General features: G+C 42.2%; 2 protein-coding genes across 4 annotated transcripts; one reads left to right on the top strand and one right to left on the bottom strand.

Annotated features, from left to right (window-relative positions):
- On the top strand, positions 1-4,199 carry heyl (hes related family bHLH transcription factor with YRPW motif like). The gene is made up of 5 exons (XM_080516585.1): positions 1-493; positions 2,481-2,547; positions 2,670-2,753; positions 2,839-2,920; positions 3,105-4,199. Exons 1-5 carry the CDS (start codon positions 414-416, stop codon positions 3,791-3,793), a joined length of 1,002 nt encoding a protein of 333 aa, XP_080372711.1. The 5' UTR covers positions 1-413; the 3' UTR covers positions 3,794-4,199.
- Positions 4,200-8,424: 4,225 nt separating this feature from the next.
- On the bottom strand, positions 8,425-16,695 carry LOC308144537 (coagulation factor XI-like). 3 transcript variants are annotated; one of them, XM_080515669.1, is made up of 12 exons: positions 16,624-16,695; positions 16,418-16,483; positions 13,551-13,663; positions 13,219-13,304; positions 12,407-12,508; positions 10,971-11,080; positions 10,701-10,866; positions 9,856-9,965; positions 9,628-9,760; positions 8,990-9,096; positions 8,711-8,870; positions 8,425-8,587 (listed from the first exon to the last, which is right to left on the bottom strand). In XM_080515669.1, the coding sequence occupies exons 3-12, from the start codon at positions 13,551-13,553 to the stop codon at positions 8,479-8,481; spliced, it is 1,086 nt and encodes a 361-aa protein (XP_080371795.1). In that variant the 5' UTR covers positions 13,554-13,663; positions 16,418-16,483; positions 16,624-16,695; the 3' UTR covers positions 8,425-8,478. The 3 variants fall into 3 exon arrangements, with proteins under 3 accessions (XP_080371795.1, XP_080371793.1, XP_080371794.1); XM_080515667.1 differs by lacking the exon at positions 13,219-13,304 and adding an exon at positions 12,107-12,263; XM_080515668.1 differs by lacking the exons at positions 13,551-13,663; positions 16,418-16,483; positions 16,624-16,695 and adding an exon at positions 12,107-12,263 and having other exon boundaries at positions 13,219-13,303.
- Positions 16,696-18,621: the final 1,926 nt, after the last annotated feature.

The following is an 18,621-nucleotide window of genomic DNA, read 5'->3' as shown; positions in this document are numbered from 1 at the left end:
AGAGAAACTATGATTGGATGCCAGTGATAGAGTAAAAGACTCAGGCAGCCTGTGAATTTTCTTAGTTGTCATGGGCCCTTGGGGGTTGAGCAAGTGGCACCACTGACTCACAGAGGAGAGGATAGATGAAGAAACAACAACAGCAAACAAACACAAGTGACAAGAAGTAACTAAGGACAACACGGCTCTTATAAGTAAGAGCTCGAAAAGCAGCAGAGACCAAGGGAGCGAGCCTGTTCGCCTGGGAGACAGAGAGAGAGAAAGAGAGAGAGAGAGAGAGAGAGAGAGAGGGAGAGAGAGGGAGAGAGAGGGAGAGAGCGACCAACGGGATTCATCATCAAACTACCCATCCATCCATCTACCCATCATCCATCCATCGTCAACCATCCAGCAAACGAGGACGGGGCAGAGAAATGAAGCGACCGCACGACTACAGCTCCCCGGACTCGGACACAGATGAGTTTATTGACGTGGGACAAGAAGACGGCTACTGGTGAGCGTCCGTCACCTGGCTTTGTAAGCCATGTCCTCAAATCACACTTCAAAAAGGGGAATGATGGGTGAGTGTAGTGGCCAGAGATGGATTAGCTCCAAACATAATTGGCGTGCACAGAAATTCCCCTAAAAGTCCACAGACTTTGGGAAAATGTCAGTTTTACAATTCCCAGAGGCCGGTGTATTTATACAGCATTAGTGATAAATTAGTGAGTCAAATTCCTTAAAGGCTTTTTGGTTGTAGGTCAAAGTTGATCTTGGATAGTTGTATTTTCTCCTTAAACAGAAATCATTTTGGCAAATATAAAATGGATTCAATGAAACCAAACTGTCAGTTTTGAAGTTCAATTTTATTATTTATCAATCTCTCTTAGTTTTGTATTGAAAAATATTTAGTTATCGTGCTGATTGCACACAAACCCGTCAGTCAGCGTAGAAGCTGACTGCTAAAATTCAGAATATGACATGCATTATAATCCACACAGCTCAGACATGATCTTATTCCTGTCACAGCTGATGCATGGAGGCAAGGGCAGAATCCTTCTCACTCTGTATTGTGTCGAGGACGTATCTTTAGATGAGGTTTTGTGAGTCAAAACGATTTATTAGAGTCTTTTGAGAAATGTTTTTGGTTAATTTCAGATGCTATTATTGCCATGAAGCAATATCCTGTTTTTAAGCCGCTGCTGTCTTTGATGTCACATCTGATGGAGAACAAAAAGGAAGCTGTCAGTTTAACTAAAGCAACAGAAAGTGACGATTCCCACATCAAATATGTTTTGTAGGAAAATCTGACACATGGAATGTGAGTCGATTCAGAGAGATGATTTATTACATGCCCTCGCTTCGATGTATGTTACAAACATTTCTACACTGTTCAACAGTCAGAAATACTTACAACTTAAGAAATCTTTTTTTTTTTTTTTTTTTTTTTTTCAAGGACTACCATTTTCAGATTAGGATCCTTTGGATTTTGTGTTTTTTTAAATTAATCATATATTTAAACGAAAATATAACGGGAAATGCATACATCAAGGTTTTGGTCAATTCAAACAGATTTTAATCCTCATATATAAAAGTTTGCAAGGTTACTTCACTTCACTTACTTCTGTGTGAGTTGTTTCACTAGTATAGAAAATGTCAGTAAAATGATTGTTAACAGGCAGGACTCTTAATGCCATTTTCAGTTTTGAGATATATTAGTCCCTGGCTGACATTGCAAACATCTGGATTAAAGGGAGTATTCATGAGAAAATATTTGTAACAGCACACAAAAACTCATTCGCACAAGCCCCGGTTACGTCACACAACACTGAGCGAGCCAGTGACACTAAAGACAATTTGGATAAATCAAATTGCCATGTGACATGCAAGCAGGAGACAGCCCTGTTTTTTTCAAGGCAGCCCCATCAAACGTAAACCTAAACAAAAAACACACAGCTGAACTGGCAGCGTTCATGTTAAAATCTAATAGAGGCTGCCTCAGTCTCTGGTGGGGCATTTTGAAGGGATCTCCGAGCTGTCAGCCCTCTCTCGGGCCCTGTAAGACGAGAGTTCACAAACAAACACAATCCACATTGAGAGCGACTCGACTCGGAGGAGCTGGGATCCTCGTGCCGCACGCTGGAGCCCCATGCGAGCGAAAGCATCGCCCCGAGGCTATATAATCATCTTTCTAAAAGTGCTTTCGCTCAGATGGAAAGGAGAACAGCATGTCATTTCACTGAGACTAATGTCCAGAAACGCATTAAACCAAAAACAATCTCATCTTCCCTCCTCTCCCGGGAACTTCTCTGCCTTTCCATGCCCCCAAAAAAACCCAAATTCGATTGAAGGGGCCTGATGTGCCATCCTGCTTCTGTGTCATATTAAGGAGGGTAACAATAACAATATGCAAGAGAATCAAAGTTACCATATTTGCTCTCTGTGCCAGTGCAGTCTTCTCATCTCCCTCATCTCTGTTTCCTCTCATCTCCACGCTGCAGTCCAGTCACCGGGTCCATGTCTCCGGGCAGCGCCTCGCAGATTCTGGCCAGGAAGAAGAGAAGAGGGGTGAGTGGATCATAGCCGTGCATCTTAATCTTTTTAGTGCCGTCGCTGGGCTTGGTTCTTGGTGTCTCTTTGCTCGTTTTATTTATGCATTTATTTATTTATTTATTTTTTGCTACTTGCAGATCATAGAGAAGAGGCGCAGAGACCGGATCAACCACAGCTTGTCAGAGCTCCGGCGACTGGTGCCCAGCGCCTTTGAGAAGCAGGTAACTGCTTATGAGTGCAGAAATACGTCTGCATGGACACGAAGTGTTACAATGGCACCACAAACCAAGACAATCTCCCCTGCAGGGTTCGTCTAAGCTGGAGAAAGCAGAGATTCTGCAGATGACAGTGGATCATCTCAAATTGTTGCATGCCATGGGAGGAAAAGGTATTGCTTCTGGCTAAATGTTTAAATTGTTTTATAATTGTCTTCTGCTTTCATGTTACTGATGCAAATCTATGTTTGATTACGACAAATAATTTACTGACGTTTATTTTTGAGAATTATCAAGACAAAAAACATTGACTGTACACTTATAAGTTCATGATTAAATGCTTCTTTTCTCTCTCAGGATACTTTGACGCCCGGGCCCTGGCAGTAGACTACAGGACCCTGGGCTTCAGGGAGTGTGTTGGAGAGGTGGTACGGTACCTCAGCTCACTGGAGGGCGAGTCCCCGGACCCCATCGGAGCCCGTCTGGTCTCCCACCTCTCCCACTGTGCCAGCGAGCTCGACCCTCTTCTCCTGCAATCCCCACCAGCCTCCTCATTGCCCTTTGCTCCTTGGCCGTGGGCGTCCTTTCCCCAGATCTCGCCCGCCTCGCAGGCCTCCTCCTCACCTCCATTCCCCAGCGGGCGAAGGGATCTGGCCCTGCTGGGGAGCTATCCTTCGCCCGCCTCTCTCCGCCTGGCGCCCCTGGCCGGGTGCCAGCAGGGTGTGCCGCAACTCCTTGCACCCACAGCTCTGGCCACCGTTCACAGGCTATCCTCCCTCACTGCCCCTTCGGCCCTGGGCCCCTCCAGACTGACCCAGCCTTCACCTCACAGCACCACCCGGGCCTCACCTCTACCTCTCCCCACCCCTTCCTCTTCCTCCTCTCCTAACACCTCTTCTTCCTCTTCTACTTCGTCATCTTCTACCCCTCCTCAAGTCTCTTTCAGGCCTTTTGCACCTCTGGTGTCTCCTGCAGCTCAGCGCAGGGGCCTGAGCGGGTCAGCCAAGGCAGGCCAGGGATGGGGGACTGAGATCGGAGCTTTCTGATTGTTTGATTTCCAAAAGAACTCTGTGGACATGGACCTCCAATGTGCACCATGTAGCGAATCTGATACCTACGGAGAGAGAAATATTGAACCTTTGATGACTGTCTCTGCTTTTGAAGGATTCTAAAAGCCATATCAGACTGCTGTTCAATGCAATCATATGTAATGGGATGATGAAGGAATGTGAAGGTGTAGAATTCCATAAACCTGCGTTTACTATCTTTCCTGACAATAACAGAGCCATATATGCGGTATAATGCTCAACAGAGTGAGGTTGGGTTTTTACTGATCTGTGAACTGTGATATTTTATCTTTTTTTTTTCCCAAAACATTTATACGTTTGATGACATTTTCCATTTTCTGAAGAATGTTTGACAAAATCTCTATAAAAAAACTAAGTGCCTTCACCTCGCTTTTTGTTTCTTTTGTGTGACGTATCTTCCTGTAAACAAACGCCAACATGTAATTGCAGCAATATCACATGTTGTCAATGCAGACGGCGACAGAATGACACAAAACAAAACCCCCCCAAAAAAGTTATGACTTGTTCACCAAGTCTACAAACACTGCTGGCATGTTTTCCAACCATTACCCCCCTGCACACATCCAAACTGTCGCCGATGGCTGATGGGAGCTGTGGTCTTGTGGCTGCAGAGGATAAACATGGTGGGAGATGGTGATGTTTTTGGGATGCCGCGGCGAGGCAAACAGACCCATCACTTTGCCCTCTAATTGCCAGTCCCCTGTAATTAACTTTACCCTCATATCACTCCATGTATCTTCCTCTCCTTTACGTCCCTCCGCCATTCCTTCTCTCCAATCTTGCGGTACACCAGCGGATATCTTCTCTCCCCGTTCGTCTGCACCACTGTCTCCTCAACAATGGACAGACGGTGAAGAGGAGGCCAAGAGGGAGGGATGGAGCGAGAACGAGTGGGGAGAAAACAAAGGGAAAGATCTGAGCGGCTGCGGTCGAGTGACTGATTCAGTGTAGACGTTCAATAACAGGATGGGAGGGAGGTAGGAGACAGGGGTTACGGGGAAGATGAGAGAGGCCGTGGAAGTTTAAAAGGACAGCGAGTGAAACCGTGTGAATCACCAAGAGTCTGCCAGCATGTTCGGCGTACACCACAAACGCCGTCTGAAAGAATGATGAATGACAGTTGCAACGGGTTGTTTCTCGAAAAGATCAACAGAATTGTGCCATGCATCACCAAAAACTGCGCCGTGGGGATGGGAGAGCAGCGAAGGCTCTTGTGTTTACTGCCGGGGAAACACTTTGATCTACTTCAGGATGCAATGTCTGTGGTCTGCGGCCTGAAAATGTGTGTGTTCCGCAAAGTGCATATTGTTTATTTGAGTGAGTGTGCTGGTGTCTGCTTGAGCCGGTTTCATGTACTTTTCCCTCTGTGTACGTGCATGCATGCGCGCTCTGGCCAGTGTTTTTGTTTACGTGGTGTGCACACTTGTGTGTGTGTGTGTCTGTGTGTAGTGTGAGTATTCGGGGCTGGCGTCAGGACTGAACCGCGGTGACGGCGTGGCTCTCGTGCGAGGCCGGACGGCGGTCGGACGGACGGTATGGTGGAGGAATGTTTGTGGAGGGTATACACACACACACACACACACACACACATACACACACTGATACACACTGAGATGACACACAAACATAGACACACACAGGCCGCATTGGCTGGCTGGCACTATTCTAGCCTCGGAGCGGAGGAGCCAGAGCCTCCACCACAACATCCAGGAAGGACGACCACAGTCACACTGCACTGGGTTTCCCACGGGGGAGGGGAGCGCTGGAGGAGCACCAAGGAAAGAGGGAAGGGAACATCGGAGGAGGAAGGACGGAAGTGTTGTGGGCTAGGCTGTGTGTGTGTGTGTGTGTGTGTGTGTGTGTGTGTGTGTGTGTGTGTGTGTGTGTGTGTGTGTGTGTGTGTGTGTGTGTGTGTGTGTGTGTGTGTGTGTGTGTGTGTGTGTGTGTGTGTGTGTGTGTGTGTGTGTGTGTGTGTGTGTGTGTAAGAGGAAAGATCGCCACGTCAGGAAACGAGAAGGGCTTCGTGAGGAGCAATAACATGCGAATTGAGTGAAAATCCTCCATCTTGCATCATTAATAAACTGCCTTTAGTATATATGAAGACAAACCTCTGGTCAGGATTAGATAAGTGTGACACAGCATGACAGTGTACAGTGCTGTTACTCCACAGGTCTGCTGTGCGTGCGTGCGTGTGTGATTGTCTGTCTCTTTGTGTTAGCCCTGTGATGGACCAGTGGTCTGTTGAGGGTTCCTCCTGGTTAACATCAGCTGAGATTGGCTCCAGCCTGCAACATTAAAGCATGTATTAAAGACAGATAGCTAAATGAAAATAACATAGTTGCATGATGAGAAAGCAACTATACCAGAGACTTCTGCTTTATTTCAACCAAGTGTATTTCCACTTCATGTGTAAATTGTTGCTCGAATGAAAGGGATTCAAACTCGCCGAAGTGGCCCCCACCCATCATCCTCCTTGCCCTGAATGTGATACCAAAATATTTAATGCACATTTGTTACTATCTACACATGCATGCATGCATGTTGAATAAGAATGACGCACATAATTTCATAGATTTGAAATAATATTTATATTAAGTGCCCTCCATTAAGTACAGTACATTGATATATTTGAGTTTTGGGAATTTGAGTCCATGGAGCAGGACAGGTGTGAACATGACACTCTGTTGTGCATCAGAACAACTTCTTGAGATGGACTTAATGAGGTTTTGTGTGTATTCTTGTTTAAGAGGCATCACGAAGCAACTGTATCAAGTCAATTGGACTTGGCTATTTGGAGGGAACAGCATGAACTGCTGAAGCCCTTTGAACAACAAATGGATCATTTTGTAGTAACAAGTCCAGGTGACCTGATTCATTTTACTGGTGTATTTTCATATAAAACACTTGTTTTTGGACTCTGGGAGAAAAAACCCATGCATGCAGGCAGAACATGCAAACTCCACATAGAAACATTTCATACTGCAGGAAAATACCATCAACTACTAAAATATCACACTCAAACTGCACTAACTTGTGTCACTTTTACATTATGGTGGACAACAAACGCAGCCCCTCTGCACCCCACAAACAAGGTGAGAAAGCAGTTTACCTGTTGCTTATTAATTAACACATTAAGCTTCAATGTAATGAATCAGTATTGGAGAACTTGCTGCAATTTTTACACACCGACTGGAGAGAAGTAAACATTAAACACTAAATAGTTGATTTGGTGGAGGAGGATATCAGAGATATTGCCAGAGGGGCTCCCATCATATGTCAACAAATAGATTTGCTCACATCTTGCAAATATGTGTGGTCAGTTTTTTATCGAATCAATTATCAACAAAGCATTAAGGACGGACACTGCACAGATCTACTGTGCCACTTGAGACTTTCAATTCTCCCTCTGTCTCTGTACTTCTTCATTTGTCAATTAATTCAACATCCTTTCCTGAAATTACTTCCAATTGCCTTCTTGGGGGTCCACCAGCGAATCGACCCTAATACTTAGCTGGTTAGAGAGAAATCTTAAACATTTAGCTGACTGGGCCTTCAAATCACTTAGCATTAGCTTTCCTCCAATGTTTTTTTTTCTTTTTTCCCATACATTTTCCCACACACACGGAACATTTTCAAGTACGTACTATTATTAACAATAGCAGAGCCACAATAGCCTTTCTTTATGAAGTCAACATGTTCTTCTTTGTGCTTTTTCCTGGTATTACGTTTCCTCCCATAATCCCCCCAAAAAAGCTCTTACTACATCGAGATGTCTGCTGATTCCAGGTTGTTTTTACTTTCCTTGTCATCATTAGTTTGACATGATATACATAAGAGAATTGAAAGTACTTCACTTGAAACATAAAGCATCAAGGGTAATGTGAGCAGCTCTGAGGGTTTAGCGACCTCTGCAGTCTGAAGGACAGAGATGCAGGACTTAAGGAAGAACTCCAGGAAACAGCCGCTTCACTTCTACTAAAATCATGTGACTGAGGATTGGCAACATTGTGAATAATAGTAGTCTGAGGGAGAGGCTACTTTAAAAAATAGCTATATGAGAGAGTATTACAATAGGAAGTAATTCAAAAGGATTCAAATATACAACAAATATGAGCAAAACCATTCCAAACTTTAATGAAGGTGCAAAAAAGTGTGTTTCTCATAAGTATTCTATTCATAATTTTATGTCAGTGTGAAGATTTAAATGGCAACTTTGTGTTTTGTTTATATTGGATGTAAGAGACCACCAAAGGTCATTGGTCCAAAATGTTTCAAAGCTTTTTGCAGATATCAAATCATCAAAATGTCACCAATAAAGAAGAAAATCTTCTGAAGAGAGAAAGTGTGTAATTTTGGGAGGAAGAAAAAAGAAAGAGGGGGGAAACAAGATGACAGTGAAGGTAAAGACATGTTTTGCTCCTGATCTCAGTGGCTTCATCAACATGAAGTGGAAAATTTGAAAAGGGGTGAAAGTCCAAAACATGTCACCTAGACCAGTTGACCTTATTATGGACTGATAAAAAAAAAAAAAGGAAAACTCAACAACACAAAGTCTATATTTATCTTTTACTCAGTTCTGGTTCTCCTTTTCGACCTTGCAGAAAATGTTTCTTTTTTTTTGTTTGTTTATTTGTGAGAGTGGATCACACCACACCATAATCCTTCTGGGAGAAGCCGGACACAACGTTTTGCAGCTTGGTGACTTTAGGAGGAGCCGGCATGGTGATGTCACGCTTCAGGTAGCAGCGGCGCCTAAAGCACAACAGCATTTAGAAAAATCGATCAAATCACAAACACAATCTGATTGCTGAATGTTAAATATGACGTCACTTGAATCGCTGTGACAATCTTGAAAACTAAAAAGAAATACTGCACCAGTGATTGCTGCCCCGGAAGTTTTGTGTTACGTAGGTGTAGAACTGGCAGTGTGGGTCTGCATTGCAGGTCCGTTGACATGTGTCGGCGTCGTCCATCATCTCGAAACGGATGTCAAGACCTCGGAAATCCATACCTTCAAACGGCACCTTAACCCAGCCTGTTAGGAATACATTTCCACTTTAGAAAACACATGTTTTATTCCCGTAAAAGGGGAATCACAGTTCATGATATCAATCATAGTTTATCGTCACAGTATTTGGTCATAGTGATACCTACTATAGTCAGGCTGACAAAAGCGCGTGGGTAATCCTGAAGAGACTCCATTTTTCGCCACAGTTGTCAAGTCATCGCCATTCTTCTTCAGATGACACTTGAAAGTTTGGCTGCAAAAAATAAGTTATTCAGTGTTTGACAAACAAAAACAACATCAGGCTCATTTTTGTGAAACTATTTTCTTTTCAGCATACCATCGTGAGTTATTGTATCACTGTGTGCAAATCCTGGTTAAATAGACATTCATGTAGAAGTGTATGGATGTTGGACAAAGTAGCCAAAAAATTTATTGATTAACTAAAGAGCTTTGTTTTGTTTAACAATTGTAATGTAGCTTTAACTAAAGTAATGTCTGAGTAATTAGCACCAGTGGTTAGAATCCTTAAGTCTTTGTAATGATCTTGCATATGTATTTCATAAGTATCCCCCCCATACCTCCACACAATGTGAGGAATCAATAAAGCAAATAAAACAAAGAACTGAAACTCTAGGGCATCTGAATTGCAAAATAATTCAAAGAAGGTGATTGACATTGGGGATACACCGTGTTTCCCTTTCTGAATTCAAGATAAGTGTCCACACACAAATTCCTGTGAGTCAAACCCCACAGTGTGCAGGGAGATAGAAAACAAACACTTTACCTGACAAATGTGAAGGAGGTGCAGGATGGATGTGCAGAGCACAGAGCCAGACAATGTTCTGTTGAGACGGCGTCCACCTGCCCGATGTCAGATCCTGGGATGTCAGCATTCGGAAAGATCTTGGTCTGACAGCCTGTACGAAACAAATAACATAAAACAAAATATGCTCATCCGCCCGCCGGGACCCTGGTATGGAGACGTGATGGGCGCCTGTGAGAGCCGGTGTACCTGGGGTTGCTGGTGGGGTCACGTGTGAGAATCCAGACACTAAACCATTTTGTCTTTCTAGATTTGAAGGCCTTGGTATAGTCCAGCTGAATTTAAGGTGGCACTTATACCTTGAGCAAAACAAGAAGAGAATCACTGTTTGATTGAGCAGCTTTCAACATCACAGGGTTGCTACTGTAGATAATACCGGTAGATATACTGTCGACATTTCACCTGTTAACCTGTATTTCCTCCAATTTGGCAGGAAAACAGGGCATGAGGTTAAGGACATGTTCTATAACTCGTCAAATGTGGTCCAATTAACAAACCAAAGCTGCTGAAGTATGAACACAGCAGTCTGAACCCTGGTGCCAACTAAACAAATACGCCGTTTCAAAATCACTTTTCCATTGATCTTTAAACAAACTCTGGTGCAATTTAGGTTTGAATGAGTGCATAGTATAATCTCTGGGTGGAACAAGCAAACTCAGAAGTGGCTGCAACATTTTTGAAGCTGCCATCAGGATACATGAGCGTAGTGAAAGATCATGTTGCACAGAAAGCTTGCATTTTCATTTATTTTCAATAACTTAGTTCTGTCATTTAAATGTCAACATATGTCGTGGCGTGTTTGTTTGGTTCTGTTATGATCTTATAGTTGCTACTTAATGATGTACCTGATATTATGTCATTGTGTTGTATCATATATCTCATATAAACTTTAAATGGCTGAGCGCTTCATGCTTTTTAATTCTCGGCACCCTTATTGCTGTTTGTTTTCCACTGAATACATGACGTTGTTTCTCTGCAGCACCTTTGTCTTCTTTACCTGGACTAACATCCATATTGTCTCTAAATATTTTTACCTTATATTTGCTGGTGTTGTGAATGAATCATTCACAAAAGTGAAGAAGTGACAGCCGGGATCATGAGTGCATGCTCTCTGACACTCCTCATAGTCGGCTGTGAAAAGAGATTTGTAATCCGCCCCTGGGAAGTCGACGTTCTGATACACCTTTGGCAGATAAGAAGCTGATCCAGACGTTGGAAACAGACAGAGAGCATGTGAGGAAAAAAATATGTGCAGTCATGGTCGACTTAAAGGTGTTTGAGATGGTTTGGGTGGAAGAGCCTACGCTGGTGTATGCTACAGGATTTGAGGGCGTAGCCGGAGGTGACACCCATCAGTTGGGTCTGCTTGTTGGGTGTTCCTGTGGGGGTGGACTTCAGGTAGCAGTAGAAATGCCTGCAGAAAGGGCCAAACAGTTTGGTTCCCAGTTTAAATGATGTAATTCTCTATTTGCAGTCAAAAGGAGTGAGCGTCGTCATAGTTACAGTAAAATCAGACAGACACGGCAAAAGGTTAGTCATTTCATAACCCACAAATATGGTTTGGTAAAGTGTCCCATATACAGTATGCTATGATTTCTTTTTTTTTTTTTCTTCCTGAAAGCACTCTGAATTGAAGCCATGTACAGGAACATCTCAAGAAATTAGAATATCAATTGGTAGAGGGGCTGCAATCTGTCTAGATAAATCCTCACTGTTTGTCTTATTTAGGCTGAGAATAAAACAACATTGACATGAATTAAGATAAGAAATATATAGATATATATATTCTGTGTGATTGGCAATGATAAATATGTAAAGGGGTAGGATTAAAAAAGTTATACTGCTTCCTAACCACTTTTCGAGCATGTAATGCACATATTGTGAAATTGAAGTGCGTGTCAAGTAATCTCGGGATTACTCATTTGGATGAGTGTCTCTTTTTTTCTCGTTTGTATATAATAACTATATAAATAAATACTCAATATTTTTTGTCATTTCAGAAAGTGAAACAAACTCCTATATTATAATATATTTGTATTATATAAAATAGGAGTTCCAAGCTTTTATTTCTTGTGATTTTGATGATTATGGCTTACAGATCATGAAAATTAGAACATCACATATGTGATGTTCTAATTTTCTGCTGTTCTAATTCTTATATAAGACCTATCAAAAAAAAAGTGTTTTAAACTGAAATGTCAGGCTTTTTTTCTGAGATATTGAATTTTAGGTTTTCATTATCTTTACGCTATAATCATCAAAATTACAAGAAATATAGGTTTGCAATATTTCTATCTATGTGTAGTGATTCTATATAATATATGAGTTTCACTTTCTGAAATGAGAGACAAAAAATATTAAACTTTTTCACGATATTCAATTTTTTTGAGATGTACCCATATATCCACATGCACTAGGTCAGTATTTGCCTCTCGCCTACCGGTTGTCTCTGATCCAATCAGCTCGAACGAAAGTAAAAAACAGGCAGGCAGAGTGTTGTGTGCACATCATCTGACAGTGGTCCACGTCGGGCGAGTAGACAAATTTAATGTCTGTTCCCGGGAAATCAATGTTCTCCAGAAGCTGTTGATTACATTCTGCAGAGGTGGGGGAGACAGAAATGGGTTTCGGGGTGTTTTGAAAGTAGATGTTCATGTCACATGATGATATATCTTATATATATCTTTATATATCTTTATATATATATATATATATATATATATAAATTGCAGAATCCTACCTTGACTGGAGGAAAGGCTGCAGAGGGAGAGCAGACCCAACAAAACCCAGTGGCTGATCATCTTCGGTGTTGTGCTGAAGGTCCACAGAGAACTCCAGAGTCCTGAAGCACAATTTCAGTTTAAGTAGAGCCTCTGCAAATGCACTTTGATCAATGGATTGAACGTCTGCTCTATTTGTACAATTCATTGTTGATTCAACGACAGTCTTCTAATCTAATCTAATCTAACCTTAAAAAAATGCAGTTTATTTTGCACTTCTTTTTTTTTTAGGTTTCTATCAAAGAATTTTAAGATGCTTTGAAAGATGCATTGACGTGAGATTTGAAAATATACCTGATGTAACTTCTGTTTTCACAAAACTCAGACTAACTGTTATTTCAAGTAAACCAGCATCTGCTTGTGTTTGTTTACAAGTTGATAAATAAAAGAGTAACCCTAACAGTTTGTGTCCGGTTTCAACTGCACGAGCTGACAGCTGTCTGCGCAGACAGGGGGCGCAGTCACGAGGCGTGTCTGAGTCGGTGCACGGCTGTGCAGTCTGCGCCCTGGGCAGCTGCCCACTTAGCCCATAGTAAAATCCTCCACTGTGCTGTAATGTCAGTCCAGTAATCTGAATTTTTAAACTTGTATACAAGAATGTATTCTGCTTTTTATATCTGTTGAGGTTTTGAGTTTGTGCTTTTTGTGGCATGGTGCAATGAGAAAAAATAGAACATGTGTGGTGGTTATGACGTTTGAAGATCCAAATAGAACTTCACCAGGCAGCCGGATCTGAGGACACTTTCTTTAGCCTTTCGGTTAGGAGGCTTACCCGTTGCGGAAGAGGTAAGAAATCATGGGAAAGATGGTCACATCAGACAGTGAGAAGGTCTTTCCTGTCAGAAAACCTGAACTTGGCTAAAAGAACGGAGAAGAAAATAGTGAAACCTCATCTTGTTTGACACTATAGATTTATAGACACATTTTAAATGCGTGCAACCTCCTGAACTCGCATTCCTATTTATATTAGTTCCTGAGAATATTCTCATGCAACTTCTCACAACCAACCATAAACTTTGACCTATTTTACAGTTCTTTCATGTTTGCATCAGTTTGGTGTTAATAAAAAAAAAAAAAAAAAGTCATCCAGTCTTTTAGTCTTACCATGTATCCCTCCCAAAACTTGAGCTCAGTGGTCAGAGCCTCTTCGTTTCTCTTCACAGCAGAGTCGTGTCTCTCGTCCTCTGGGACCTTCCAGGTGTAGTAGAGGACATCACCTGGAGAACAACAACAACAATGCAGCTTTCAATGTTCATGTATGAAACAGTGTGTAAATTACATTACATCCACTTTTTTAGGTTGAAGGCTTTCCTTTTCCTGTATAGTAGAGCTGATAAGTGGAAAAATACTTCAGTTTGTGATATAAACATGAAAATTGGCACAAGTGCTCACTATAACCCACTCTTTTGAAAAGTTTGGGTGTCCACGCAAAATTTCAAGATGGCCGCCATTTTTCAAGATGGCCCCCAATTGCACCGATTTCTGACCATTTTAGACACTTTCAGTGCCCATTTTTTTATGATATGTGGTTACGATGTTGACACTGACATTAAAAACTAACTAAATAATAAACAAATAATACATAATAAATAATAAAATAAAGAAAAAGCTCCAGAAGCTACTTACACCTCACATTTGCAGCTGCATAAAGCTGTACATGCCACCCAAGCCTGTAGCATGATGTTGACACTGACATTAAAAACTAAAAACTAAATAAATAATAAATTAAAAAAAAATAATAATAATAACAAGCGGCCATTCCAGAGGCTACTTACACCTCACATTTGCAGCTGCATAAAGCTGTACATGCCAGCCCAAGCCTGTAGCATTTGCATCTGCCGTGGCAGGCAGACTTGCAGCCACATTTAGTGAGTTGTTCACAACTCTTTGCAATGGGAGAGATTGCTGTCCAGAAGACTTTCCATTCCTCACCAACTTTTTCCCAACCCCAGTCAGCAGGACTCTCTGGTTCTGGCTGGCGCAGAATTGCCTGAGCCCACACGCCTGCCTGATATGCTGAGCGTTAGGTGTGTTAGAGCAGAGCTGCTCTGGTTGGAGGAATGGCTTCATAAGGTCTCTGCTTTCTGGCAAATAGGTCAAGTCTGGCCTCATCGACACTGTCTAGAGTGCTTGACCTGTCATACATGAGTACCACAAACCTCTCCAGAATCTTCATGTCACCATCCTCGATGGTTGCTGGGTACTTGCTCAGTTTAGAAAAGACTGAGGTGGCTTCAGGAAATATGTTCCATGTTTGCCAGGCTGTTTTCTTTCCTTTGTTTCTGAAGGCTGAGACAACATCACAACCTGTAAATGCATGGAAGAATAGCATGCCTTTAGCCATCTCTGCACCAACACTGTTGTACAGGTTGTGAATACCGATCCACCGAAGGCTCTGACTTTGGCCAAATGCGAGCCACAGCTTCTCCAGACCTATGGCTTGCAGAATTGGGAACATACTTAGGCCAATTACAAGGACATCTGTGTCATTGGCTTTGACCATGATAGATTTGCTCTCCTGTGATGCAGCATATCTGGCATGGACAAAGATGTGGCTGTCTGCCTCCTCGTGAGAACAGTTGTTAAGTTCAAGCAGACTCACTTTGTGATTGCTGAGCGCTTTGGTTCCTTTGGTCACAATAGCCAAATTTGGCACAGACATCTCAGCAATCTTGTCTGCCAGGAAGTCAAACAGCTCTAACTTGTTGCTGTTGTATCAGAGGAAGTTGTGCCAGTTCGAAGGAATGGAGTTATTTTCTGTCACCTTGCGTCTTCCACCTAGTCCTCTTTTGGACCTGGTTTCTTGCTTTAGGCTTGATGCATTATACACATCAAAGACACAGATACACATCAAAGACCAATTTCCTTGAACAATGGCACGTTGATTGCAATCATTACGTACCCATCATGTTCTGGATTATGATGTACTGGGGCTGAGGGAGAAGTTAGACCTTAATTTCTCTTGTCTTCCTGGCAAAGACAACATTTGTTCCAGTCAGTCTTCCTCCTGCTTGTGATTGTACTTGCCATTATGAGTTCTTAAATAAGGCCGAGGGGTTATCCTTTTACCACCTTAGTCTGATACGCACATTGATGTATGGGATACAACTAGGTTCGGTCACCCTACACCTAGCCCGATCATTCATCCAGTGCCATTTAAGTCCTGTGTGATCTGTACACCATCCGGGTAAGTACATGAAAAAGCCATGTATAGCCCCACTTACCCTTGGCTCGGCTCTCCCGCGCTGGCACACCCTGTCAATTCAGGCACGGCTGTCTAACAAATCTACCAATTACTTCCTAAGAGCTAATTGATATGGGGCTATTAGACAGCATTTGGGACACTAAACTAAACTAAACTACACTACACTACAACTAGTCCTAGTCTACCATTTTCGAGTTAGTAAAGCTAGGTACAGCATTAGTAAAGCAAGATTAGCTGACACTGAACCCCATGCTGAGTTACACAGCAGTGAAGTCACCAGTGTGCCCTGGTTGTGCACTGACATTCACTCTTTTAAACTAAAACTAACTAAAGCACCACCACCTAAATTGAACTTAGACATGCAAAACTGAACTTAGGCATGCAGATTTATTGTAAAAATATTTGTGGTGTGGTGTGATAAAAGAGCATTTTTCTATGCCAAACATATTTTTGGACAATATAATTTCATGATTTTAGCTGCCATATTGGACGCCATCTTTGTTTTTACATGTGAGAAACCCTCAAACATGCGTTGGTACATCTTGGCCAGCTCATCGGGGCAGTCAGGGGTCAGATTGTTCCCCTGGGACTTGTACTGGCTCTGTTGTCACAGGCATGAAAAGAACATGGGTTATGAAGAGCAGCGTCAGGTCTCTCTTTTCTTTTTTACCCACCCTCCTCTATGGTGTCATGTTTCTCGGCATTGTTAACAAGAGAAGTTGACTTATTAACGCCTTGGTGCAGACTGGCTGCACAAGTTCCTCACCTCCAGGAACAGGCAGGCAGCGTAGGACTCATTCAGGACCTTTTGTCCAACCTTGAAGGTAGGAAGCTTCAAGAAAAGGTTGAGAATCAATAATAATGTCAACAAACGTTTAAATTTTTGTACTTGTAAAAATGCATTTCAGGAAAAGGTTTGGAGGCAATGCACACGGGCTGCGCGGTGATTTTAAGTGTATGCATGGAACCTACCTGACCCCTGGGGTTGATGGCCATGACCTTCAGGGATTTGTGCTCCATTTTATCAAAGGCGAGCAATTCCTGCTTGTACCCCTGCAGGTTCTTCTCCTCCAGGGTGATCTGCACCCTCCAGCAGGGCGGCCATGGCTTTTGTTTGGTTGTTAGTTGGTGAAGAGCGGAGGTGTAACGCCAGAGACGCCTGCTCTTATATAACCAGTCCCCACCCACCACATCCGGGTTTGGTGGAGGGAAGTCTCATCCTACTTTTTTTTTTTAATCAACAAAAATGCACGACATAAGAAACTTGAGACTTAACTCTTTTATTACCTACCTGTGAAATGAAACGATACTGAAAGCTTATAAAATTCAATAAACGTAAAACGTGAATTTATTGTTTGTTTGGGGGTTTTTTTGTGTGCAGATTATGCATCAAACCCGAAGTCATGCATGTGGGAGAGTGATTCATCTCGCTGTGTTGAAAATCTTTGGTTATAGTTCGTGATGCAACTATGTGCAATAATCAAAAAGGGAAACACTAAGAAAACAGACGATTTTATGCAGGAAAGGAAACCAAATACACTACTGTCTACACATTTGAATTGCTATTCATGCACAGATTTACTAAATTCAAGCTTTTGCATGTTTTAAAAAAAACGTGCGTAAAAAGCGTGCAGCAAACTGGAAAAAGTCGTATTAGTGTTAAAGTGTAGTTTTCCTGTGCTTCTGGAAAAAATGATTGTTACTACATAGTTTACACAGGTAACCTCATTTATTCGGTTATTTCATGCAAACGTCAATATTTGTTTTGCGATATTTTGAGAAACAGCATACGAATTAAAAAAAAACAAACAAACAAACAACAATAACTTTAATCCAGCAATTGCAATACGTGCCACCAGTCGTTAACTTGCTCCCACTGCATCTGCATCTGGAAAATCATCATGACTCAGCACTTCTCGTTCACCTCTGAACACACACAGGAGACGATAGGAGTTGAGGCGCAGGAGTTGTTCAAGAACAATCAGAATGTCAGTTGAGTGTAACTGACACCGCCTGTTAATTTGTTTTATCACATTGGATCTGCACAGTTAAAGAAAAAGAAGTTGTCATTCCTGAACTGGAAGCTTTTCTTTTTTTTTTATTATCAGTGAGCCTCTCCCTGATTTCTGGGCAATGTGTCCCAGAGCAGCAGCCAGTATCAACAGGATACTGAAGAAAACTGCACGTGGAAATAAAATGCAGCTCTGGCTAATGTGTAATGCTTCTTTTTTTCTATCTTTGCCTCTCTCTCTTGTTGTTGCATTTAAAGAGAACCTTGGTGAGTGTAAGAATAAAAGAGATATATGAAAACCCCATGTCTTTCTTTCTTTTTCTTTTTTTATGAAGCCCAGTCTTTATTCCAACACTATCACACCACACCACAATTCTTCCGGGAGAAGCCGGACACAACGTTTTGCAGCTTGGTGACTTTAGGAGGAGCCGGCATGGTGATGTCACGCTTCACGTAGCAGCGGCGCCTAGAGCACAACAGCATTTAGAAAAATCGATCAAATTAAACAAAATCTGATTACTGAATGTTAAATATGACGTCACTTGAATCGCTGTGACAATCTTGAAAACTAAAAAGAAATACTGCACCAGTGATCGCTGCCCCGGAAGTTTTGTGTTACGTAGGTGTAGAACTGGCAGTGTGGGTCTGCAGTGCAGGTCCGTTGACATGTGTCGGCGTCGTCCATCATCTCGAAACGGATGTCAAGACCTCGGAAATCCATACCTTCAAACGGCACCTTAACCCAGCCTGTTAGGAATACATTTCCACTTTAGAAAACACATGTTTTATTCCCGTAAAAGGGGAATCATAGTTCATGATATCAATCATAGTTTATCGTCACAGTATTTGGTCATAGTGATACCTACTATAGTCAGGCTGACAAAAGCGCGTGGGTAATCCTGAAGAGACTCCATTTTTCGACACAGTTGACAAGTCATCGCCATTCTTCTTCAGCTGAC

Source organism: Blennius ocellaris, assembly GCF_963422515.1.
Source record: "Blennius ocellaris genome assembly, chromosome: 20".
Taxonomy (NCBI): Eukaryota; Metazoa; Chordata; class Actinopteri; order Blenniiformes; family Blenniidae; genus Blennius; species Blennius ocellaris.
This window is presented reverse-complemented; position numbering and strand designations above follow the sequence as displayed.

What these genes read in the sequence shown, in the direction of transcription:
- heyl (XM_080516585.1), top strand. Translation starts at nt 414, where the DNA reads ATGAAGCGACCGCACGACTACAGCTCCCCGGACTCGGACACAGATGAG. An exon ending in GGACAAGAAGACGGCTACTG is followed by an intron (nt 494 to 2,480) that starts GTGAGCGTCCGT and finishes TCCACGCTGCAG; the next exon opens with TCCAGTCACCGGGTCCATGT. An exon ending in CCAGCGCCTTTGAGAAGCAG is followed by an intron (nt 2,754 to 2,838) that starts GTAACTGCTTAT and finishes TCTCCCCTGCAG; the next exon opens with GGTTCGTCTAAGCTGGAGAA.
- LOC308144537 (XM_080515667.1), bottom strand. Translation starts at nt 12,467, where the DNA reads ATGATCAGCCACTGGGTTTTGTTGGGTCTGCTCTCCCTCTGCAGCCTT. An exon ending in ACCTCCTTCACATTTGTCAG is followed by an intron (nt 9,097 to 9,627) that starts GTAAAGTGTTTG and finishes TATTTTTTGCAG; the next exon opens with CCAAACTTTCAAGTGTCATC. An exon ending in TTCCGGGGCAGCAATCACTG is followed by an intron (nt 8,588 to 8,710) that starts GTGCAGTATTTC and finishes GTTGTGCTTTAG; the next exon opens with GCGCCGCTGCTACCTGAAGC.